This window comes from Corvus hawaiiensis, chromosome 3 (assembly GCF_020740725.1).
Source record: "Corvus hawaiiensis isolate bCorHaw1 chromosome 3, bCorHaw1.pri.cur, whole genome shotgun sequence".
NCBI lineage: Eukaryota > Metazoa > Chordata > Aves > Passeriformes > Corvidae > Corvus > Corvus hawaiiensis.
In genome coordinates this window covers 104,683,963-104,708,917 of record NC_063215.1, presented here as the reverse complement: position 1 = coordinate 104,708,917, position 24,955 = coordinate 104,683,963, and the positions used below count along the sequence as shown (strand labels likewise).

The following is a 24,955-nucleotide window of genomic DNA, read 5'->3' as shown; positions in this document are numbered from 1 at the left end:
CTGCCTGAGCCCTCAGCAGCACCCCAAGCCTGAATTACTGCAAGCACAACTTGACAGAGCTCCCTGTGGCTGCCAAGCCAACACCATGCCCAGGCATGCGATGAAACCCTTGGCTCAAGTGTGGTATTACCTTTAATTCATGCTGGCTGGCTATCAAAAGGCAGAGGCCATTGCTAATGTTCATGCAAGCAGTATCACTGATACTCTGTGGTTACAGACCTAACTTTGTTCAAGTGCCACCCCAGACACCCTTCTCACAGCAAAGCCTGCTTGGAGAAAATCTCCTGGGCTGGCTCATCTACTGGGGACACAACAGCATCCCAGCCGATGCCTTCAAAAACGTGAGCGCCGCTCTGAGCAAGAGCAGTCAGCAGGTTACACGTGCATGCAGGTGCTGACAGAAAGTGCAGCTGTGTGTGTTTGTCCCATTTCATAGGGCTCAGCTGCTGAATTTTCCTGGACAGGCAAGTAAACACATCCTCCTTACTGGCTGTGGCTAAGCTCACAGCTCCAACCGCAGATCGGCACACGTTCAAGCTGGGATTTGGATTAATGGCTCGGCCCAGTGGCAGAGCAGTATTGAAAGCAAACAACTAAACTGAGTCTTCAAGCTGGAGGATGGCACTTTGTATTTTGCAGTGAAGGAGATCAACCAAGCAGCTGACGTAATGAGATTATGTCTAAAACTGTCCTTTTGCAGGGCTGCCCTGAGCTCAGCTGTGCTTTCAGAAGAGCAGCAGTGCCCTGGGTGAGGTGCCTGGGTGGTGGTTGGGCTGCAGGGGCCGGGGATGACCAGATGTTACCCAGTCTCACCATCAGCCTGCTGCATGTGTACCTCTGTGAGTTTGGCTAGCGAGCACTCCCAGCAGCTGATCCCCTGAGCTGCACAGCTGGCCACACTCACCTTTATCCCCTCGATCCTGAAGCCCAGTGTGGCCGTGGAGCTGATGGTCTCCCTCCACTGCATGTAGCGGGGCTTGGTCACTGCCCGCAGCACGTTCTCCTCCTCGGTGGGGGCATCAGGGTCCACCTCAATCATCTTCTGGTACATGTCCTTCCTCAGGCTCGGCTTCTTCCGGGCCTTTATCAGCTCCTCCTCCAAGTATGTTCTGCAAGGAGTGAGGGGGTGATGAGCAGGGCCACCACAGGAGGTTCCATATACCCACAGACAGCCCTTGCCCCAGAAATCAGGCTGATCCAGGAGAGCTGATCCCTAAGGAGTAGTGCAGCACAGGAAATAGCAGAGCAAGCCTCATTGGAGGTGAATTGATCCTGATTTAATTATCAGTCCATCATCAACACTCGATATCTTTTCAGTTCATTAAGGAACCACAACCAGTGTGGCAATAACAAGGGAAATTATTTCTCACAGGTGCTCATGACCTTGCTGCTGCCACACTGGCAGCCTTCTGCTGCCACCCTTTGTTTTGAGGAGCCCATCCCATAATGTTCAGGAAACCTGAGCTCTCACAAGCTAAACATGGCTTTCAATGTGTGCCCAGGAAACTGTGAACATGCTCTGGGACCCAGCTGAATTGAAGGCAAGAGGGAGGTTACTATGTCCTGTCCTTCAGCATTAGCTGCTGCTCCCTCTGAGGGTCAGCCAAAGCTGCTCCTGTGCCTCTCCTGTGCTTTTCTGTCACCTCACTCTGTGCACCATGAAAGCTCTGCCTCACCATCTGCTAAACAGGGTGTTTTCACACAGGGCTGTTCCACTGACAGTCATGATTTTGCCCAGTATACGTCTGCTTCAAGTGGACTATCTAGCAAAAACTTTCTCTACAAGAGGAAGCAGAGGAAGGGAGGCAATCTTGGCCAAGTGCTTACCACTGCCCCAGGACCACAGGATGCAGCCAGGATGGGGAATGGGGGAAGGAGGATGGAAGGTGCAGAGGAGTGTGCAAAGACCTTGGTTTTATCCATCCTTCAGAGAAGTACCCCTCTGTGCCAGAGCACAGCGGTGCAAAAGTTCTACACTCTGGCATGCATAAAGCCATCATCCACAAAGTAACACTTCCTGCAGCAATAGTAAACCCCCACAGAATTCCTCTTGCAGCTCACAAATCTACCCTGGCTCAGCCTGGAAAGTGCCCAGACTCTCCTCAAACAACCCACCAGGTTGGGTGAGACGACCCAGCCAAACAACACAGGAATGATCCTATCTGTCACTGTTCTACACCTCCCAATAGCCATGCCCAGCCCTGCAGAGGGACAGTGCGCTCTGCCCACGTCCCTTGTGCCAAAATCCCAGCACTGAGTGTGTGGTTCACCTCCAGAACCAAGCAAAACATACAGGGAGGGTGTTGTGCGGACTCGGTGGGACAGTGTTCCTGAGACCCACAGGCTTAGCAAGGCAAACTGGTGCCTTTGCTTAGGGCAGACACCCCCAGGCCATCAGCCCCTTTGAAAAATCCTGTAGGTAAAAGCAATGAAAGTCTTCGGCTGAGATCTCCAAACCCATGATTTTGGGGCAGACGGAATAGAACAGCAGGATAAAGTAGCAGCATGCTAGAAGTGCTGCTCACACTGCTCAGAGAGCTGGAATTCCTTCTGATCAGAATGACAGATCATCTATGCCTGTGTATCCTCCCCATGGCCTCAGGCTCATGCCATCACCAAGGCTTAAGAAAGACAATGTTTTGTTTAGGAGTGAGTATGGTAGGCTGCCACGTCCCAAAGCCAGGTTGGCATGAATAACCAAACCTGTATCTGCCTGGCAGCAGGCTGCTGGCTCAGAGGACAGGTTTAAGAGCCCTGAGGTTCAGATTATTTGCTTGGCCATGGGGATGCCCCATTCCACAGCATTAACTCCCTTCATCCTCTCTCACCAGCTCCTCCCACAGCACCATCTTATTTCAGGATGACGATGCCCAGCATTTGCCCCCTTGCCTGAGCTCCAAATCCCCAAGTGCACAAATCACCTTACATGTGATCTGTGCATGGGAGGCTTTCTTCCTCCCAGAGACAGCCACAGGACCACCTCGGAAGCCTGTCCAGCAGCTCTTCTTCTGGTGGCTGCTGTCTGGGTCCAGAGTGGGTCCTGTTTCCTTCCCACAGCAGCCTGTGTGTGCCAGCCGGGGCCACATGGCTGCGCCGGGCCCTCTGCCCTTCCCTCCACCCCTCCGGTGGAAAGTATTCCCCGCCTCTTCCCTGCCGACAGCCCGGCACACCAGTTCGAGTTTCACATCGGGATTCAGGAGGGGAAAAAAAGATTCCTCCCTCCCACAGAAACCATCAGCTTTTCCAGCAGCGCAAGCGTCTCCACCATGTCTGGGCTGCGCCTTTGCCAGCGACGGGGTTCTCAACCCTTCCTGCCACCAGCCTGCAGCACACCCAGGGCCGAGGGGTGGCCTGAGGCTGCTCCAAAACTGGCAGCCACCTGGGGTCACCAGCCCTGCTCACATCTGCTCCGGGACACCCTTGTCAGCTGTGGCACGGCTCACTCAAAAACTGCTGCTGGCCAAGTGGCTGCAGCCTGGGATCCTGGCGGATCTGGAGATGCTTCTCAAGGAGGACACGGGTAATGTTGCTCATCTGTTAGGAAATGTTTCAAGAGCTTTGCATGAAAGGCACTGAACTGCTTAGCACACGCATTTCATCTCTCCAGTGCGCATAGGAGCAAAGGCTACGCAGAGGGAAAATTTCTCCCTCACTGAAATTGTGCCTTTCAATGCCTTTATTTCACCCCTCTGGCACCCTGGACAGGATCTCCTACACCCCATCCCTTGGCTGTGTCCTCATGTGGCAGAGAGGACCTCCAAACAGCTACTATGCCATTCTGGTGTACCCAAACCCAAGCAGAGTGCTGTCCCCTCCACCCCAGCAAAACTTTCCCAGCATGTAGGACAGTCTCACCAACCAGTGAAGGAAGGAACCTGGTGTATCCTTTCCACACCCAGGTTTCCCCATGGCTCTCTCCTGCTGTTGGCTGAGCTTTTCCTGAAGACAGGTGAGCCCGGTGTTCTTAGTTGTGTGTTTCAGGCAGTTTTACTCAGGAGATGCATTTATTTTTGAGTATCCCATCTTAAAACTCAGAAAACATCCCCGAAGCCACTCACCTGACCCCCATTTTGCAGTCCATAACACAGGGGGAGTCAAACTCAGCCAGCAGATCTTCCATCTGGTTGTATCGCTCCCCATCCTTGACCACATCTCCATGGTAGGCAGGGACATAGGGCTTCAGGACATCGTTCATGAGGCGGTCGAGGCAGCGCTGCTCCGACTCACAGTGCTTCTTCAGTATCCTGCCATTGGCTGCTGCCTTGAAACTACCTGAGGGTGACAAGGGACAATGTGGCACTTGCTTTGGATGGTGGGGGGATGATGCTGTGCCTTCTAAAACAAGAAGGGCAGCCCAACACTTTGGAAGCCCTTCCATTTACACCTGCACCCAAAAGAGTCCCCACAGGCAGAGACTGAAAAGCTCAGGTTGCCAGAGGTTTATGACCAGCACTGTCACCCCAAACAGGGCAGAGACTGTCCTGCAGCACCCAACACGTTCACTTCACATCCTCTGTGCATTGCACTGTAGGTTCACGCCCCTGTCTCTACACTCATGTGTGAGGCACCTTTGCGCTGGGCAGCATCACCTGCTCTGCAGTGGGTCAGGAGGTGGGCCTGGCACTCACCCAAAGCACCCAGCTTTCTGCTGCCCGAGGAAAAAGCAGCAATAATACCTGTGGGCCCTGTGAGACTGAAAGCCCAGAGCACCTTCACACCACCCTCCCAGGCATTTAGGTAAGTCACTCTCCTGGGCTAGAGACTGGGAGCTGCAAGCTGTGACACTCATGCAGCAGCCTGAAGCAGTTCAGCCCAACAAAGCCCATTAACCTGGGATAACCAAGGGCCTTTCCAGCACTCTGTCCCTCCCCATGCTCCGTACCTGCGTGTCCCGCTAGCTGGATCCAAGGGTACTTCTTCTTGAAAGACATTACAAACGGGGACCAGTGCACCATATTCTTGATCTTCCTCCATGACTTGCTCTAAGGGGAAAAAAAATCATGAAGGTGAATGCCATGTTTTAAGCTTGAACTGTCTGTAAAGTGACTTCAGGCAGCATGGAGATGTTTTGGATAGGGAAAGAGGCACCAGAGCCAGCACAGGATGGAAGCAAACAGAAAATCTGCTCTTTTCCCATTGTGCTGTGCCAAGCTGGAGCCACTGGGCCCCAAGTCCACATTCAAAAATCACGAGTAACTTCACTAAAGTGGATGGCGTTACAGTGTTGTTCCAGTTGGCTGCTCCTGCTGCAGAGCGCCCAGTCATCCGCACTGCCTTGTCCCCGCTGCTGCACCCCTCTGCGGGAGCAGCAGGACATTAACCCATCCCTGAGCACCGTGTTAGATCACAGCAGATGGAGCGGGAAGGGAACACAGGCCTGCCATCCAGGCACAACACCGAACTCCACGTCCTGAGGGGAATGAGAGCACAGGCACACAGAGGCTCCCTGCCTGCCTTTTGTTCCCCTGAAAGGCAGCTGCTGTGTCCATCGAGCTGGCAACCCACGTGCGCCGATCCGCCCGCTCTGGCCCATCCATACCTACAGCTCAGAGAACAATTCCCTTCTGGCATGTTGTGTTTCTCACCAGATAGATTGCTCAAAACTGTTTACATGACTGTAACGAAGGCTGCACTGGACGTACGAAAGCCTCCTTCAACAGCTCCTTCCTGCGAGTTTTCCCCTGGATTGTTCTAGGGAACACACCGCCAGTAAAAGGCAGGGGATGACCTCTTATCTTGGCCCCAGAAGGTGATGGCACAAACAAATTATGTGAAGGATATACAACGGCAACAATGGAAAAATGCCTTCTTGCAGGAGCTGGGACAAACAGTGTAGTCCTTGGCTGCTCCAGGCTTCTGGGTTCAGCTGGAAGCCAGCAGATAAATTATCCTCATTTGCTCCGCTCTGAAGGCATGGGAGGGAGCCTTCCAGAAAGCCCAAGTAATCTCTTCCTCATGTTTGGAGAACTGGCCCCTGTTCCAGTAATGCTTCACAGACAGGCAGGGAAGAGCCAGCAGCCCCGACTTGCAGTTTGGATGCTTGCGGGGGGTGAACTCACAGCACAGGAATCCATGCTGGGAACTGCTGACATGTTTAAATGGCGAGCAAGAAGCCAGACAAAGATGGTAGTGTCTAAAACATGGAAATTACACTGGGTTACCCCTGCACCGTGCACCAGGGCCTAAGTAGTGGGCAGGAGAGGGGTGGGAGAAGGGAAGAAGAAAGGTCCTTCCCGACCTCACAGCCTGGGAGGAGCAGGGTAGCCCTTCCCTGGAAGGCTGCCCATGGCCGGGAGCGTCCCAGCACAGCCTGGCAGTGGTACAGCAGCGCAGGAGTTTGGCAGGAGCTGCCCAGGCGCGGGGTGACACCGGGCATCCCCTTTGCCCAGGCTTCTCCATGCCGTGGGCTCGCTCTGCTGCCCAGCTTGCTTGCTTTGGCAGGGGGGTCGGGCAGTTCCCTACCTGACATGAGGATGAATGTTTTTATTTCCACACCGAGTGCCAGAACTTGTGTGTTTTAGCTGTTCTTTGTTCTCCTTTTGGCAGAGAGCGAAGGGGAAGCGGGGGGGTGTCCCCTCCTTTTGTTTTTAAAATAGTAACATCAAGTCCTGGCTGATGTCATGAAAAAAAGGGGGAAGAAAACGTCTCCAGGGGAGTTTGGACTCCAAATGAGTGTGACCCACCTCCTCTAAATAAGGAGTCCTACCCTCACTTGCAGCACAGCATCATAAGTCACTCAGTCCCAGGAAACACGCCATGGCAATGTGCCTTCCCCAGCCAAGATTTTGTTTTTTGGTGGTTAGAGCTTTATAGTTAAAACCTTGAGGTACTTCAAAGTGCAGGCAGAATGAAGGCAAGCAGACCCTAAAGCAGGGCAAGTCATCCTGGCTTCCCCCTGCCAGGGCTTTCCCAGGAGTGATGCATTCCATTCCAGCACTGCTCCCAGTGCAGGGTAATGACCCTGAGTCCCCTGGAGACACAAAACACAGCAACAACAACCCTTCTGCTGTTCTGAACGAGACAGAAAGCCACTCACTCAGCACAGCCACCCAAGGAACAGGCAGCACATCCTCACCCACTTTACGCCAGAGGGAAACGTTTCCATCCAGGCCTCACCCGGTTTCAGGCACACCTTTAGCCAGGTATTTCCAACCCAAGTTTTAAGGACACGTGTAATGACTTTTTTTATGGCGAAGTTTGAGGCAGCTTCATCCATTTCAAGCCACTCCCAACCTGCTGGAAATCAACTGCAAGGTCAGTTGTCACTGCCGCAGGGGTGACCCACAATCCTGACTCACACAGCTCCTTTCCTTCACAGGGGCAACCACTGGACCCTTACAGGGGAGAGGAGGGACTGTTGTCTCTCTTATTCCTTCAGGAGTCATTGGGTTTTTGTTTTACGCCTGAGCCCCCTTGAATGTAATAAGGGAAAGTTTGCTTCATCAAAAGGATGTCGTTCTGTTGTGGGTGTGCTCAAAAGGCTGAGTTTTGCAAGGTGCAGCTCCCCTACTAAACCAGCAGCTGCATGACTCCATCTGATCTCTGGGACAGGCTGCAGAGGGGAGACGGAGGCTGCACCATGGAGGAGCAACACTGGTCAATGTCCTCAGTGATCCTGCCATTCCCTTTGCCTGAGGATAGCCAAATTCACCTGAAGTAGAGAGTTGATCGAAAAAGTCAGCCTTCGTACTTTCTCTCGAGCCCCAAGAGAGATGGTAGGTGGCTTTTGACCCTCTGCAGGGTCCTTCCCAGCCTCTGGGGATGGCAGAAGGCCTCTATTTACTCAGACACTGATATGCACTCAGAGATCTCAAAGCCCATAGTTTGGGATCCTGATCATGCCAACCCCTGTGTCAGGTTCTGCAGCTGGCCATGGAAAACCTGAGCCACAAGGTTCACACCATTCCAGTCTGACTCCATAACCACATGCAGGAAACAGCCCCTCTGCTGTCTCCTGCCCTGCCTGGTGCTATTAATAGAAAAAGGGAGCATTAAGGCTATTTACAGTAAAGAAATCTTCTTTAACACAGCCTGTTGGGAACTATATGGTCATCACCTCCGGGCTCGTCTGTAACTTTTGGTTTACATTTCAAGGAGTTATTTGCTCACATGTCCAGGAGCACAGGCACAGCTGTACGTGCATGGAGGTGTTATCTGTGGTAACTCCCCAGATACAGACAAAAGGATTTTTCACTATACTGGAAGAAATAGCTCTGCAGGTGGCATTACCAAGTGATGCTGGCAAAGGCCAGACTGCTCTTCTCATTTGCCTGCAAGGAGATGAGTCTGCAGGTGGTCATTTCAAAAGGTGGGCACATTTCCAAGTCTTTTGCATGATCAAAGCCTGCACCTGATGTGACACCCTGGCACCCAGCTCTTCCCCAAACCCAGCTCTGTGGTTGCCTTGCCTCCCAGAAAATTCTGTTGACCGACTGCACTCTTGCACAGGCAGCAAGAGCTTGGAGGCTGTATAAGCAGGGAAAATGCACGAGGCATCTGATGCAATTCAACACTTTTTATTTAAAACCTGGTTCAGCATCAGCAAATGCCAACTGATTAGCTGTTCAGTAAATTATTTAGTGACTCTGGAAATATATTTAGATAGGAGCGGCACTGTTTTCCCTAATAGTCTGCCACATGGAAATGAAGCTCAGCAACTGCAGAACCAACTCTAAAAATGAACTTTCCAGGGTTCCTGCAGCACACTGCTTCTGCCTCTGCCCTCTCACAGCTTTTGCTCACTGCAGAGAGCCATGCCCCAAGCCAGGGGTGGGATACAGGCCGGAGGAGCTAATCCCTCCCAGTGAGCACCCACAATTGGTCAGTGGGAGAGGAGTGCTGGGAAAACAATTTTATCTGCTGTATGTTTAACTTTACTTATCTGAAGCCTAAAGCAAACTCTAGGCTTTCCCCATCTGTCAATAGAGCTGCGTATGGAAAGAACAACACAGGAGAATTTAGTGCCAGCGCAGAAGGTCAGAGGATATATGGTGTTCAATTAGATTAAACAAAAAGTGACTGATGAGCTCAGTGCTCGCTGTACATTTTCCCTATTGCATATTTATTCCTTTAATGTCTGCTCAAAGGAGACGTGCCTTTCTCGGACTGCCTGTTGCCTCCCTTTCCCAGCATGGACACCGGTGGAATTTGACTGGTGTTATTCCCCATGCATGGAGCCAGCAGGGTGCTCTTCCCTTTCCATGCCTTCAGCCAGAGAGATAGGCAGTAACTGATTTAATTTGCTGAAATTATGCTTTCCTATGGTTTTATGGGACTAAACGTTCCTGGAAATAGCAGGAGCTGGACCTGTATTTCAGTGCTTTTTATTAACTACAGCCTGCATGGTTAGAGGCAAGATTACACAGCTGGGGCAGGGGATGGAAAAGAGTGGGAGCAGCATTAAATTAATGATTTTCCCAATTGTGAAAAGAACTTCAGCTCCTTTTTCCCAGGAAAATCATGAAATATCCGAGGATCAGAAGAGGTGGAGGAAAACTATGAGGACACAGTAGTGTCACCAATGTCCACTGCTTCCCCAGGCTTCATCAGAGTTCCCCCAGCCCAGGGACTTGCCTAAGTGACACCCTGGCTTTCCCTTCCCTTTGGAGAAAGCCCTGCTCCTGGGGGCTTCACTTCCAGCTCTTCCAAGAAGTGACATGAAGCTGTGGTGCTGTGGTGCCAGGGGTCCCTGCAGGCTCCAAGATAACTCACCCACAAATAGGAGGGGTGGCAAGTGACTCCTCAAATCTGGAGCCTTTCTGGTTTAATAAAACAAGGCAGCAAGAGCTGAGAAGGGCAGCCTTTGCACCACAGAGCCCTCCTCTTTAATAACTAAATGAGTGGGGGGAGTGTTTGCCTGCAGAGTTCACTCCGTGCCAGCCTGCTCCACGGCCATGCGCATGCAGCCAAGGAAAAAGAGGCCATTTAGTTTTCCATGTTTAAAAGAATGAATGTGTTTTCTTTTGCTCTTTAAAAAGTAGTTAAGGTTTCCCTAGTGATGATTGTTTCCCTTGACTGGGAAAAACCTTGTCACTGCAGCCGCAGCGGGGAGGCCAGCTTTGTTCATTGTGCTGGACGCTGAGGGCAGTGGGGCAGAGCTGGCAGGTACCACGGAATGCCTCCTCCTGCTGTGTCCTGGCACGGGAGTGACCAAAATGCAGGATTCTGCGTGAAAAACCTGTGATGTGATGGTGCAGAGCTGGCATTATGCTCCACTTGGCTTTGCCATCTCTCAGCCCCTGGAACAGCTTCCTCTGTCCCGGCAACAACAGAAAGAGCCCAGTGACCGCTTCAGCACGCACCAGGCTGTGACCACTGACCCTGATGCTGGCAGCAAGTGACAGCCCATATTTTACATCATCTTCCTCCTACACAAACTCCTCTCATCCTTGCCGATGCTTCTGTACTGCACAGCAGCTGAACAGCCTTGCTTTGGCCAGAGGAGCAGCTGGCAATGGAAGAGAGGGGGGCTTTGGATCAGTGGGCATTTCCTGATTTAGCCACAAAAGGCAGAATGCAGGAGTTTCAGCAGCCCCCGAAAACCTGGCAGAGGCAATGCCAGTTCCATGTCCCACAGACGCTGCTGAACAAAGATAAAGTGAGGCCCAACACCAGACTTCACTGAAGTTAATACAAGGACATACAGTTTGATGACTGAAAGGCACTTTTGGGTGCCTAGAAATTCTAGTGCAAACCCCCAAGCCCCATTAGATAAATTATTTTGATGGCTGCAGTATAGATGCTTCTGTTGGAGTGTAGTAGCTTCTGCTACTTTCCAAGGTCTCCATCTCATTTAGAGTGAGAAAAAAATCCTAATATGTGCATTCTTTTACTTCAAACACTGGTTTTCAGAATAGTCTCATTTTAGCCAGGAAGGATTTTGCCTTTCACAAGAGAGAAGCCACTCCCCTCTGGCTTTCTGAGGAATGCCCTTTTCTCCAGTGGGATCAGAGAGTTGCCCCACCAAGACCAAAGATCTGGGGTAGAGGGCCACAGAAATAAAGCTACTGCTTCTCTGGTGTCTGCAAAGATCAGCATGCGCGATAGAGGAGCCTCAGTAAAAACGCGTGAAAGCCAGGAACATCTGCTCGGATCATGGAAAAAATATTCCAGTGTATTGGAAAAAAACAGGAGCTTGTTGCAGGCTCCCTCTTCCTGCTTGTGATGGAGGCAAGGAGAATTAGAAACAGCAGAGGCAGATGAGTGAACAGCAGTCCTTCAGCTTGACCTCCTCTATGACAATGGAAGGAAACAGAGCGGCTGTGGGAGCCGGGAGCACGGGAGTCACCCATCGCCTGGACGGACATTTGGAACCTCCTCACCCACAAAGCGTGAGCAGAGTGGAGCAGCAGAGCAGGAGCCACGTCAACGCCACACTCAGGGGGAATGGCTACAGGGAGGAGAGGTGGTGTTAGACCTCTCTGTCCAGTTTGGCAAAGAAGGAAAGAAGACAAAAAAGCCTAAGTGAGAGTGAAGGCAAAGCCTGCATTGGAGCTCAGAGTAGCTGAGCCTCAAAGCTACTGCTGTCTCCATGAGGCATTTCTTCCTGATGGAGAGCCTTTACTGAAGCAAAGCTGAACACCTCCTAATGTAGATCAGCCACAGCTGACCCTCCCATAAAGCCAGTGGAATTATTAATTGCCAGCATTTGACACGTTCAGCCTACCTTCCCAAGTGGGAATTGATCCAGATCTCTGCAAATGTATTTGTTACTCATTATGTACACACCAATAAGATTTGTTAAGCAATTTTCAGCTTGGAAAAGGTAAGTGAGTAATTCAGAAACAGCTAATCACTTTTGGTGGACTTAAGCTGTACAGTGCTTCTTCCTCAGAAAGTAGCTAGCCTTTAAAAGTCAGCAGACTATAAAAATCCTTGCTGGTAGCCAAGAGTGGGCCTTGGTGAATTGATTTGTGAGAAGAGTCCCAGAGCACAGCAGCTCATTGGTGCAACACGCTGGCACACAGAGCTGCAGGCAGCCAGACCAGGCGTCCAGCTGAGAAACAGGATGTGCTGTCCAAAGATCTGACCCTGTATCCCTCTATCAGGGAACTTGTCATCAGCTTTGATGGAAACTACTCTGTTTCCATCTGGAGACTTGTGTTTGATCCCTTTCCCAGTTCCAGGGGATTCACCACCATCCTTCTGGTTCCAAACACTGTTTCAGCTCATCAGCTGAGGACATGAGCTCCTGAGCCTGTGCTGGCTCTAGCACTTCTCACTCTCACACGGCCAGCGGGGAAGGATCCCCACAGCCTTCCCAACCCTGCCACTGTGAATCCCAAACTGCTGCTAGCTCCCACATGCTGAGACCAGGAGATGTGCCCTTCTTGAAAGCCAACAACTGCATCAGTCTCTGGTTACTTGATTTGAAGCCCAGCTCAGCTCCCTACAGGCCAGAGCTGCAGCTTAGGATACGGAAGAGACTCAGCTCCTAAAAGTCACAACAGAGTGTCCTGGAGGGCAGTGGTTTGGTAAGGCACAGCCTTCCTGCAAGAAACAACCTGAACAAAAAACCTGTGCTCATACACGTCAGGGACATGGGATGGGAGCTGTAGGCTTTGCCATGTCCTCCCAAGGGATGACCCAAACCCTGGAGTCCTTTGGGAAAGAGGGCTATCAACATAGGGCATGTTGGGAACACAGGTAGCCAGACCAGCAGGAGATGCTAGAAGTCCCAGTTATTTCCAATCTGGCTGATTGTAACTGGAAGATAGAGTTAATCGTAGGACAGGGGCTGCCAAACACTCTCTTCTACAATTTGAAGGTAAGTTTTTAGAGATTTAAACGAGGATGACACATTTACAGTCTGCCTGGGGGCACTCAGGTCAGAGACACCAAACGCAGGAGTAATCTCAATGACTGGAACAAAGCAGCTTTTAATACTTGCTTTTTTGAGTCTGATTTCTTTCTGTCAGCTTCAGGAGGTGACCCAGAAATCTTGGTACTGGACTAGTCTGCTCTCTGACAAGAGCCATGACATGAGCTGAAATGGCCAGAGCTCGTGTCCCCAGAGGGGGGTGGACAGGGATCTCCTCCCCCCGCAAGGCTCAGAGCAGGCACCTGCTGTGGTGCGATGATACCACATGGCTCATCCGTTCAGTCTGACGTTGCCAGGCAGGGTGGACACGGGCCAGACAGGGCTGCCACAGACTTCCAGTGCTGCTGTAGCCATGTGAAGTATTTCCTCTGGCATAGCACAGAGGGCATTGATGCTGTAAATGTAACACCCCAGGAGCACAATGCCCATAAGCACTGACGATACACAAGCAAGGTTAACCAAGCCAAGTCATGCGATGTTAGTGAAGCAATCTGCAGGAGAAGCTGGATGAGAAAGGCCTGGCTTATAGACTTGAGCTCTGCTGTTGCTGAAAGCCCCAGAACTTCAAGCTGGTTTTGGACACAGAAAATCCTTCCATCGGTATTCCCTTGCTCTGCCTGCTCATGGAGTTAATCCCTGCTCTTCTGCTGTTTGACCATAACTGCACTTCACTCTGTGGAGTGTGTGGGTGAGAAATGCATCTCCTTCCCATGAGCATTTCCAAGTGAAATGTTCAGAAGCTTTTAAAGTGCCTTCCATGAAGTGGCAAGGCAGAGCTGGAAGGGAAGAAAAGAAAGGGCCAAGCTGTGGCAGTGGAAATTTGTTTAGAATAGAAAATTTTTAGAATTAGTCATTAGTGCTGAACATCCCCACATTTACTGGGTATAGGAAGTGTAAAAAGGTGATTTAGAAGAGCAGTTGTAAGTTTCATAAACATGACTAAACTCTAAAGCTAAATGTTCAACAGGCGTGACCTTTTAATTCCCCTTTAAATCAGTTTAGCACTTTCATTTGTGCTTGGAGTCCCTCATGTTTGGATAGCACTTTGGTGATTTAAAGTACTATTTAGGAGTTTTATTGTCTCTCCTGCTTTGGAGCTGGGACCGCAAATCCTCTGCTAAGTGGCTGGAGGAGTTTCTGCTTGCACAGGAGCTCCTGGGAGCACCAGCCTGCATCGGCCATGGCTCCCCAGCACTCCCAACACATCGCCATGGGATGGTCCCCTTTTCCTAGGCAGCTCCTAAATACAACCAGCAACCAGCAGAAGCTTCTGCAGGAATGGAAGTGCAGCTTGATCCTCCTTGGTCTCAGATCCTTACAGAAGGAGCATAGTAGAAAGATGATGGCTTTGGGAAACCTCTTTGCCCAGAAAGGGGCATTGCAAGCAGCCAGGAATCCACAGGCACATGCCAGGCAGCACCTTCCTCACAGCTGCAGACCTGCTGTATATGCACCACACAGTGCCCAAAGCTTCTTCCCAGGAGATTTAGCACAGCATCTCAGAGGTTTTCGTCTTTAAAGAGTACTAAGGGCTATTAAAAAAGCGGCCTAAACCTGAAGGCAAAGAGATTTGTTACAGGCACTGTGCACCCACAGAGCAGTCTCTCTGTATGCTGCAGGTAAGGGCAGTGCAGGTCGGCTTTTCAGCTCTCCATTACTCCTGGCACCAGGGCTTGTGGGCATAGAAGAGACTTCTCCCCATCAAATGAGACAGACATAAGCTCGTTCACCATGGTCTGCTTCCAAGCCCACCTTGTTGGTGCCCTGAGACTTTCTCTTCCACCAGCTTTCCAGCCACACTGCCCTGAATGGATATGGGAAGCACAACACATGCACTTTAGAAGCAGCTGCTTGTGGGGACTCCTTCCTCCCTGGACACATCAACCACAGGCAGTGCTGGAGCCAGGGGCTCCCAGGAGCACAGCAAGACCAGCTAATTACAGGGCTTCAAACACGGACCATCTCACATGCTCAGCTGCTCATTCCCAATTCTCCATGCAGCAGCGTCAAGCTGAGAACCGGGACTGTATCCCCATCGACTTCAGCCACACTACCCCACTCCCAATCCATACAGATCCAGACCCTGGCTGCACTCATGCTCTGCCAGGCAGGCTGCTCGTCACTGCCACTCCCAGGAGCGGGCTCACCCAGCCTGGCACGGACAGAGGGTGGCACCAGCTCGGCAGAGCCAGAGCACCGGCTGTGTGCAGCCACTGCGCCGTGAGGGACCCTGGAGACCAGCATGGAGGGAGGAATTAATGTTAACAGCACACCTCAGCTGCCCCCTGGCCCACTGCAGCCAAAGGGCTGACAGCAAGCAGACCTCACACAGAAACAGCAGTAATTTTACCCTCGGCTTCATTTTTGGAGTTAGAGCCCTACGTGCACCCCTTCACCATTTTAGTTATGAGTCATCGAAAAATGTCAGCTGTAGCCACACAGCTCAGCTCCTGCAGGGCCAGGTACATACCTCTGCTCCCAAAGCCAACGTCCTGCCACGCCTGCCTGCTGCCAGAGCATCCGAGGAGCCGCCTGGGCAGCCCTGTGCCAGGGCAAGGCCAGCGCAGCGCTGGGGGAAGAAGCCGTCACGGCAGCAGGCAAGGAGCTTTCTTCCTACACCGCTTCTTCCACGCTGCCTTTGAAACTTGTGCGCAGAGCTGGCAAGCCCTGCTGCACCCTGGCACTCCCCTGAGCCCTTAGGGAAAGGAACAGGATCCTCGGAGACACAGAGAGGGTTACCCAACCCTACATCCTGGTGCGGCACGCGGGGTTGGATTTTCCAACCCAACCATGCTCTGACACGCAGAGGTGGGGCGGGGGAAGAAAAAGAGGATTTCAGCTGTTAACTCCTAAGAAATTGAGGAAAAAACTTATCACTCCTGTATAAATGGCCACAGTCTCCTGTGAGCTGGAGCATGCCATGCTGCAGAGGTGCCAGCTGGGGGAATGCTGGGTTTTTGATGGAAAGTGGAATGCAGGGGCCAGCAAAGAAATTGTCTGCTTTGGTGCATGTTTACAGCCTTACACAGGGTGCTGGGGAGGAAAAGGTTTCTCTAACTCAAAAGGGAAATGCTCATCTGAAACAGGAAAACGGAACTTTCTTTTGAGCATTAATAGCGGAAAATTAAAACCTCTGCAATGTCTGTGTGTTGAATCCCTGGGTGTGCAGCAGGGAGAGGATGCCTGGGGAGAAACACCCTGCCCCTGCCAAGTCAGCTCACTTGGGACCCCAGGCAAGCCCTGGGGGCTGATGCTGGCACAGGCACAAACGAGAACATGCTGAGGTTTTGGGGGGAAACACTACTCAGGGCAATAATGTTTGAGGCAAAAGTCAAACAGATTTGGCGAGTGCCCTACGTGGAAGTCCCAGATGTGGGAAGAGAGGGTCTAAGTTCTACAGCAATGCTGACAACACGCTGACCACAAACAGCATCACCCAAGGATTACCCAGGCAATTCAGGTTCATAAAGACAGATCCAGAGATCTGGTTGCCTTTTTTTTAAAAAAAAAGGGAAATTGTTTCTAAACCAAATACTTCTCTTGAAAGAGGCTATTTTAAGGCGAGTGGAGTGACACAGTGTGACATCCTTTAAAGAGGTAGAGATCATAGGTTTTATATTAAAACCCAGAAAGCCTTTCCTGGAACAGCACTGTTATGGTTAAAGAGGATTCTCGAGAATTTTCTGGTCCAAAAAAGGAGACAAAGATGAAGGGTAGTTATATCTAGCCATATAATCGTGAAGACACTTGCAGAGGCAATACAATGAACCCATTATAAACAGGGGTGTAGCTCAGGCAGAGTTTAGCTCATTGTGTCCTAGCGTTTCTAAATATATTTTGTCTTGAGAGAAGAGCAAGGGAGAAGAGAAATGAATATAGGGAAGACGCCCAAGTCTTCTGAACAACTGGGTTTTCCATCAAGGCACAAGCCCACGATCTCTGAGGCTGCATCTGTGGGTAGCAATTGGTTGCTGAAGTCCTCCTGCCACAGGCAACTATGTTTAGCTCCTCTTAGAAGGTGAAGGAAGCAGAAGAGGAGGAAAAAAACTTAGTCATCTTCTCCCCTCAGACATTTTGCTGTTCATTTACTTCAGCAGCACATGAAGCACTTAGTCACTCTGTCTCCGACAGGCTTCTTCTATTTTTATTTTTCCAAATCAAAATAAAAAGAGAAAAAGGAGGTTCCTTCCCAAATAAGCAGCTAGTGGAGGAGGCTGGGGGTGTGAGCAGCGAGTGACCAGGACTTCACCCCACAGCTCACTGCCTGCTGCAGACACCCAGGCGAGTGCTTGCAGAGTGCAGGAGGAGAGGGCAGGTGCTGCCACTTCCTCTCGCTCAGCAACAGCTCAATGAGCTGCTTCAGCAAGCCACGGTGCCAAGCATCCTCTGGAGCTGAGATCTGCTTCGTGCCCCCCTACAGGCATTTGGTACCTGCCCTCACAGTAAAATCAGTGTTTTAACACACCACTCATGCTCCAGGTGTTTTCCTGCAGCAAGGCAAGGATCACCTTGCAATCTAAACCACACATCCACCTTGGATGTCCTCCATTCTCCAACTCAGAAATACAGTGTCAGAGCAGCACTTCCTTTGGGGTTGATTTTAGTAGGCCAGCAAGCACAGCTCCTGCATTAGAGTCCTTAACGATAGAAACTTTTGTCAAAACTGGCTTTGTCTAACAGTGTTGTAGAACACAGGAAAACTGGTGCCCTTCCTGACTCCTCTCATCCTCAGGAGCACAGAGGACCCTTGACACCGTCCCCTCCTCCAGTGAGCTTTTTGATTGTGAAATGCAGGCACCAACACCAAGGTGCACACTGGTGCTGATACGCTGCCTCACAAGGGAGAGTGCAAAGAGCAGCAAGAAACAAAGTGTCTCTGAATGCAAGCACAACCTAGAACTGGGCATTTGGATTATCTCCCGTGCACAGTATCTACCTGAAGGGTCCAACAACAGGGAGGCAATCCCCAAAACTCCCATCTTTTCTTCCCCCATCAGAAAGCAAACCTGCTGGCATGGCAGTGACCCAGTGCACTTCACAACTGACTCAGGATTGGGTTTTTGGAGAGCTCAGAAGGCACCCAGATGGCTCACAGCTTCCTGTTGCTTCAGCTTTACAATAAAGCAACATAAATAGATCTTCTTTCTTTGTTGACATTTGATGCTGTACAGCAAAACACACATTGTTAACCTAAAAATAGGAAACGCTGTGGCAGCTTTGAAGAAATTCAGCGTTTTTCCTGTACTGATACAAACACAGGGGCCGAGTGCCAGATGCCTCTATCCTGCTTTGAAGAACGATGAAATTCTTCACAGCGCTCATAAATTACCGCTTTGTTAGCAGCCGGCAGGCTCCAGCGACACCAGCAAACCCTGGTATTTCCTTCTTCTCCCTTGGAAGGGAGGGGGGGATGCGTAATACTACATTTCATCCCCCGTGGAGATGGACAGCCCCGCGCACCTATCGCCGAGCGCAGCGCAGGCGGAGGTTGCCAAGGCACCCGCTGACGCACAGCTGGGCCCCACTTCTACATTTTTCCATTACACGGTGTTGAAGCTTGCAGAGCAGGAGGTAGCTTTCCTGAGTGAGCAACTGAGAGATCAGTGAGATGGCAGGGCTCTGCAAGGCATGCTGCGTGCTACTCACACCACGTTTAAAAGAAGGAGTGCACGATGCAGCCAGAAAGCTGCCTTGTTTGGAACAAATGAGTGCACGTTTTCAGATCTGGCTTGAAAAAAGGGCACTCCTACTGCTACACCTCTCAGAGTGTGGGTATAGAAAAGTCAAGGCTCCAAGCAGAGCGAGGTGTGGGTGAAGGACCAAAAATTCCTGGTGGCTTTCCCTGTGGAGCACAGCGGTGACTCCTGGAGGAGGACGGGCTGATACAGTCCTCACTCCAGCATTTTACACAGGTATCTGGGCATGCTGGGACCAGGGCAATGTGGCTGTACTAGCACGGGCACTGCTGCCAGTCCCACCCACAGGGATGCCCACCCCACTGCATCCCCAGCGCAATTTAAGGGGGCTGAGCCAGCCCTGCTCACGCCTGGGACAGGTCTCTGCCTTGCAGCACGGATGGGGAGCAGCAGCACAGCCTAACCACCCCAGCCAAGAGCAGCTGCTTGCCACACACATGCTCTCTCCCAGCTCCATGCTTTGGTGGCTCTCAGGGTCAGGTCTCTCCAGATGTTCATCATAGTTCATGGACTGATTTTAACCCTCCTCTCCCACTGCTGGGTGCCAACAACCACAGGGATGGTCCCTCAATCAGCAGCTCAGGGCAGCAGCCTGCCCAGCTTCTGCACAAAGCCAGAGCGACGTGACACCTCTGGTCACAGCTTTTCTACCTCCCACACAGCTCAAAGCTGCAGGGCAGGCCTGTGAGGTATTAAATGCCACCAGACACAACAACTTACGCAGTTTTTAACCACCTCAGACCCTCAGAGGTGGGCAACTGGGGAACATCAAGCCATTTCTGGGCAAACCTATTTCAAGTACAACTCAAACATTTTGGGGGATGGAGTATGCTTGCTAGAAGTTCATCTAACTGTTAGACAGTATCACACGTGGTGTAATTTCATCATGACAATTCAGAATTAACATTTTAGGGTCAGTGTTTCTTCTTTGGTTCGGTTCTGTGTTCACAATCCTATTTGTCCTTCCCTGGTGTGGGCAGAAGTAGCAATCTCAGCATTCCTTGCAGGGATCTCCTGCCCTGCAGGGTTAATTCCCCCACCACTCCGGGGCACTATGCAAGTACTGGGAGGCTGCAGCTGCTATCACAAAGCCACCCCCCTTAGCAGTGTGCTGGCTCACAGCGTGGCCATACCGTTCTCAGAGTCAGGGATCAGCAGACAGCTGTAAAACTAAAGTATTAGTTCAGTGGTACTGCATCATGGCTTGGAAAACCTCCCTTGTCTGAAGGGAAAAAAAAGGAAAAAAACCCCATATGTTTCCAAGCTCTTGATTTGCTCCTGTTGTTGAACAGAGATGGAAGGAAGCTACAGACAGGCACTCTCACCTACAGGGTGATCGCTAGAAGTTCCCCATATCTCCCTTGTAGATTTTCTACATGAAAAACAAGTCCAGCTCTCTACAGAGAAGCACTGAGACTTTCACAGTCTCGGAACAAAAGGTACCACGATCAACTAGAAATCACAAGCTACCTTTTGGAGCTAGTTGCTTTTTGGTGACCTTGCTGAGCTCCACTGCTTGGCTCCACTGTTTGGAGCCACTGTTTGGCCTGTGGAGAATAAAACCTTATTTTTTACTGCTAAGTCACAACTCTGTGCAATAGCATATGGCTGCCTCTCAGGGATGTAACTGGCCTTACAGGATCCCTGGCCTTACATGGAATGAGGAGGAGAGATTTGCAGAAAACGAGCTGTACTGCTTTGCAAATGTACTATCCCTGTCACATGGCAATCTGCTAATACAAGCAATATTTGCATTTTTTGCATAAAACCAATTTGGATTCACTGTTCCTTCACCTGCACAAACACCAAGACTCTCTGCATGAAAAACAAGTTAGGAAGCTACTGATGAAGAAGTGGCATTCCTGATGCTACCGCTTTGGGAACTACTGAAAATGTTTCATGTGCTCCCTCTTAGAGCCGACAAAGTGTTTCAAACCATGGCCACCACAAGACATTTGTGTCCCAGTGACAGCCTCGTCAGTGGGGGAGGCTCACACCTCCTCACCAGTGTACACTGGCACTACATGGGTAGGATGGCACAGCTAACTAGGGACACATCCCCAGGACACCACCGAGGAGAAGGATCCATTTCTCCTCAGCTGGCATCTCCAAAATGTCCAAGAAAAGCGCTGCCAGCACTCTTCCTGCACATGGGCCCTGAGCCAAGGGCACGATTGCCACCTTGGGGTTCAGTACCGACCGTACACCAGCACTTGCAGAGCTCTGCACAGGAGCTATGCAAATGTTGTGGCTAAATCTTCTCCGTTCCTAATCACAAATGTAATTGTCTATGCAAAGCTGGTGTGCCCAGGTAGTGACTGCTGGGCCCCTTGCCTCAGCCTGCTCACCCCTGCACGAGGGGAAGGCAGGGACCCTCAACACCCATGCTCCAGCTCATCAGGGTCGACATAAAAAATCTCACAAGACTTAAATCTGTTAGTGGTGCTGTCCAGGCAGCAGTATTGTGGATGCAGAGGAAGAATCAAAACCCCATAAATAAAAGTATTTCATCTTGGCTAACACATGCCTATGGAAACAGTAGCATAGGTCTATCCCTCTTATGTAGTCACCAGCACAAGCAGACATGGCACAAGTAGAGGGAAGGTGTCCTATTTTACTTAGATTATAAACAACTGTAAGCTTTTTAGGGCACTACAGTTAGTGGTTCTGCAATGGAAAAGTTTATATGCTGGAAACAGTGTCTTGTTAATGAGCTAAGGTATTTTTAGTATTTTTAATAGCCACAGGATGTTTGAGAAATTAACAAGAAACGTGTTGATGAGGTGACTATTTGTGACACCCGCTGATGTGCCAGACAAGAACAAAGTATTCCCAAGTCAGTGACTGGCACATCACAGAGAATGGCTAGATGAGGGGAGGGTGGAAGAGGAGATTTTTGTTTTCTGTATAGAGAGGTAGTTAAAAAAAGGATCATTGAAAGCATTTGGAAAGTTTTAGCCATGGCAAGCAACTAACAGAGACTCTTTTGGAAGATGCAGGTCCCATTAAGTGGTTGTTAATTTGAGTTTAAGCAGCTCCAGAGGAAAGGAGCAGAAACACTCATAGAACGGAGGATCTGGACAAAATCAGGAGAGGAGCTGCAGCTGGGTTTCAGCTGCACAGCAATCAGTGCTGGGATTTGGGACTGGCAGCAGAGCTCACTGGTTTCAAGCGGAATGTTTTAGATGCAGGGCACGGTAATGCTCATATGGGGCAATATCCTTCACTCCACAGCACTGTTGCTTCCTTAGATTAGGAACTAGAGGACAATATAAAAAATTATCCACTCTGAGAGACTGGTCTCAAGAGCTGGATTTTGTGAGTCAGTCCCAGGTCTTGTTGAGTCTCCCAGTCCCACTGGAAAATATGAAAAGAACCCACCCTCTCCTCAGACAAGCCTGCCCTTTGTGCTCTGGAGATCCCGTTCTGGTGGCATGGGGCCCTTTGTCACTCCTGTGCTGCTCCTGGGCCACGATGGGAAGGCTGTGATTTGGGGGAACCACCCTGCCCCAGGTGGGCAGAGGAGAGCAGCTCCTGAATTGAAGGCATGTGGTAAATCCACCCTGGATGAGTTTCCCTTTACAGAGCCCTGTTTGAGCAACTTTCTGGAGCCAACTTTTAAAGTCTGCAACTTTTAAAGCACCCAGGAGCATTGCCTGGCTGTAATTTAACCTTGTGATAATTTCAACCCATGTAAGTGAAAGCTGTAAGTGTGCCTGGCAGCCCTGTGAGAGAGCAGCCACGCCAGCCCAGCATCCCATGTCAGCCAAGCATCCCGTGCTCAGGAGCCATTAACACCTGAGTCAGGGGAAGGAGGACAGAAAGAAATGGAATACAGAGCCTGAACTCAGGCTTGGAGCTTTGCCCTTTGGGTAGCTGCAGGCAGCACGTGCTGCATGCATTTGCTGCATGCTTTGAGAAAGCTGAGAGCTGCACACAGTGATTGAGAGTTGATACCAGAGCTGTGATTACTCAAATTAAGATGGCACTTCAAAACCAAGCACTGGTCCCACCATGCACTATGCTACATCATCTGGGCATATGTGGCCAAAGATATTTTCCTCCCTGACCCATTCCTATTCCACATACACAGTGCTTGCTTCTCCCCCGCCTCATTTTCTGCTGGACAGACTAAAGAAACTTGATCAGCACCTCACTGTGGCCATCTCTTGCAAGGGAGAGAGGCAAGGAAGAGCCAGATGCTCACTGCATCCTGGAACCCCATGCCCCAGGGCAGCCCTACACAGCCAGGGTGTGATGCTGATGCTGTGCCTGGCAGCCAGCTCCATCCCTGGTCCACCAGCAGCCAGAATTTGCTGTACAATCACTTTGGCACACTCCTTCCTTCCTTTTCAAGACAGGCCAGAACTAAACTTTTCCATTGAGACGGGTAAACAAAGACTTTGCTTTTTCCCCTGTAACAAAGTTTAGCCCAGGAAGTCACATGAGCACGGCTGCATCCAGCATGTATATCCAAAATGGCTCGAGCTGCTGGCAGAGGATGGATGTACAAAACCTGATACAGGACAAAGCTCTGCCCTGGAAATGCACTTCCACCAGTGCATGGAATTGCACCAGAAACATCCTGTCCTTCTGCATGAAGGCCAAATCTGACCCTTGGCTGGAGTGGACTCCTCTGCCACACACCATGTGTCAGGGAGGACACACTGTCACTAAGACTCTGTGTTCTGGCTCTCCACCTAATTTCCCACAGCTCCCAAGGTCTCCCCTTGAATTGCTGTCATGTGTTCCCCCAGTGCACAAAAGGCACCCTTGGCAGGACACTGAAATGCATGTACAGGAATTTTGCTGCTGGAGGAGCCCGGCTGCCCCAGCCAGCCTGAGGACAGAGGGTGGAAAACTACCCTGCAAAATATCTGTGCTCTGGAGTATGGAGAAACTATGAGCAATTTGCCTTAGGGGCAGCAAAAACACAGGGATTTGCTGATGGTCATTTTCTGCTATTAGAGCAATAAATCCATTCAACTGTCAGCCAAAATGCCAGAAAAAAAAGAATGTGAGCTCAGGGAAAACAGGAAAAAAAAAAAAAAGTATTATTAGTTGGAAATATTTTCTAGCAACTTTTAGAGGCAGTTCTGAGCCCAGCACCAATCAGTCAGAAAACCTGCTACCTCTGAACCCGTGCCAGGCCACCCCTGCAGCCACTGTGCTTCCCCATGACTTTCTCATCCTGTACAGAGGTTTATAAACTCCAGAACACTGGGAATTTCATCTGAAGCCCTTGAAGAAGATAGCAAATGCAGACTGTGCCCTTTCCCCTTCCCAGGGAGGAAGGCAGGCTAGGAGGTTCAAGGGCAGCATGAGGTGTTGACTTGGCAGTCTGTGGAGCTGGTGCTGTCCTGAGGCTGCATTTTGCTCACTGAAAAATAATTTCCATTGATGCCATTTTACTGCATCCCCACTTGTGCCCCTTCTCCTACCTCTCTTCCCTCTTCGGCGGGCTTTTCTGGATGTTTCCCAATGGAGGACATTGTCCCAGTAACCTCGCACTGACTTGTGGTGAAAATGCAAGGCAAACCGGCCAGGTGAGCAGATCTGTGGTGGCTCAGCTTCTCTTAAAGCTGAATCCCTGCTGCCGCCTGCAAAGGTGCCTTCAGCATGGGCTGCTGACAGCAGACAGGATCCAACATCTTGGGCTCCTTTTGCTGCTCAACAGGACATTTCCAGCCTCTATATTGGGGCTGCCCATCCGCAGGCAAGAAGCTCTGCCCTTGTCTTGTTCCCAGTAAAAGCATAGACACGGAGGCGTTTGCCTGGAAAACTGTTAGTAATCCCATTTCCCGGGGATCTGGGGGCTGTTGCCTCTGCAGGAGTCCCCCACCTCATGTTGCAATACGCCATGGCTGCCTGCTGGGAGCCAGTGACAGCCAATTCCAGCGTTCCCACTCAACGGCTCGCTCCCTATGGAAATGAGCTGTCAGGGCTGCACAACTGGGATGACAGCTTCCAGCTGTGCTGTGCTCTCAGCAAGCAGCCTATTCCCAGTGGATGGGCAGGATCCTCAGCCCAGGTACTCTCCCCAGGTCCAGCAGGCAAGCTGTTCTGTTCTGATCCCTCCGGCTGCTTTTGGCAGCTGTGAACGGAGCAGGTTGCTCAGTGTGTCAGTGCTTGCTCTCAGTGACTGGGAAAGATGGATCAGCACAGCACAGGGCTATCAAACTGCTCCTTCAGGACAAGCACTCCCAGCTCATGCTCAGAGACATGGAGGTCCCAGGCTGAAGTGCTGCCAGACCAGCAGACTAATCCTATCACTAGAAGGGCAGTGGCCCCTCTCCCTGTGGAAGAGAGCGACTTTCCAGGACCAGCAGGACATCCTTTTTTGGGGCTGAGCAGAAACCAACTTGCAGCAGCGAGACTGAGAGGCAGAAGGAGGGCAGGAGCCGGGGGCCCTAGCACTGGTGCCCAGAACTTGGGGTTG

At 50.8% G+C, this 24,955-nt stretch overlaps 1 protein-coding gene across 2 annotated transcripts in view; it reads right to left on the bottom strand.

Moving 5' to 3' along the window:
* The window catches only part of ITPKB (inositol-trisphosphate 3-kinase B), a 67,613-nt gene that overhangs the window by 10,860 nt on the left and 31,798 nt on the right, over positions 1-24,955 (bottom strand). For both annotated transcript variants that reach the window (XM_048299700.1, XM_048299701.1), the window contains 3 exons: positions 4,883-4,982; positions 4,059-4,272; positions 905-1,109 (listed from right to left, as the gene is read on the bottom strand). In XM_048299700.1, the coding sequence (XP_048155657.1) occupies positions 905-1,109; positions 4,059-4,272; positions 4,883-4,982 (519 nt within the window). The remainder of the gene's footprint in view (positions 1-904; positions 1,110-4,058; positions 4,273-4,882; positions 4,983-24,955) is intronic.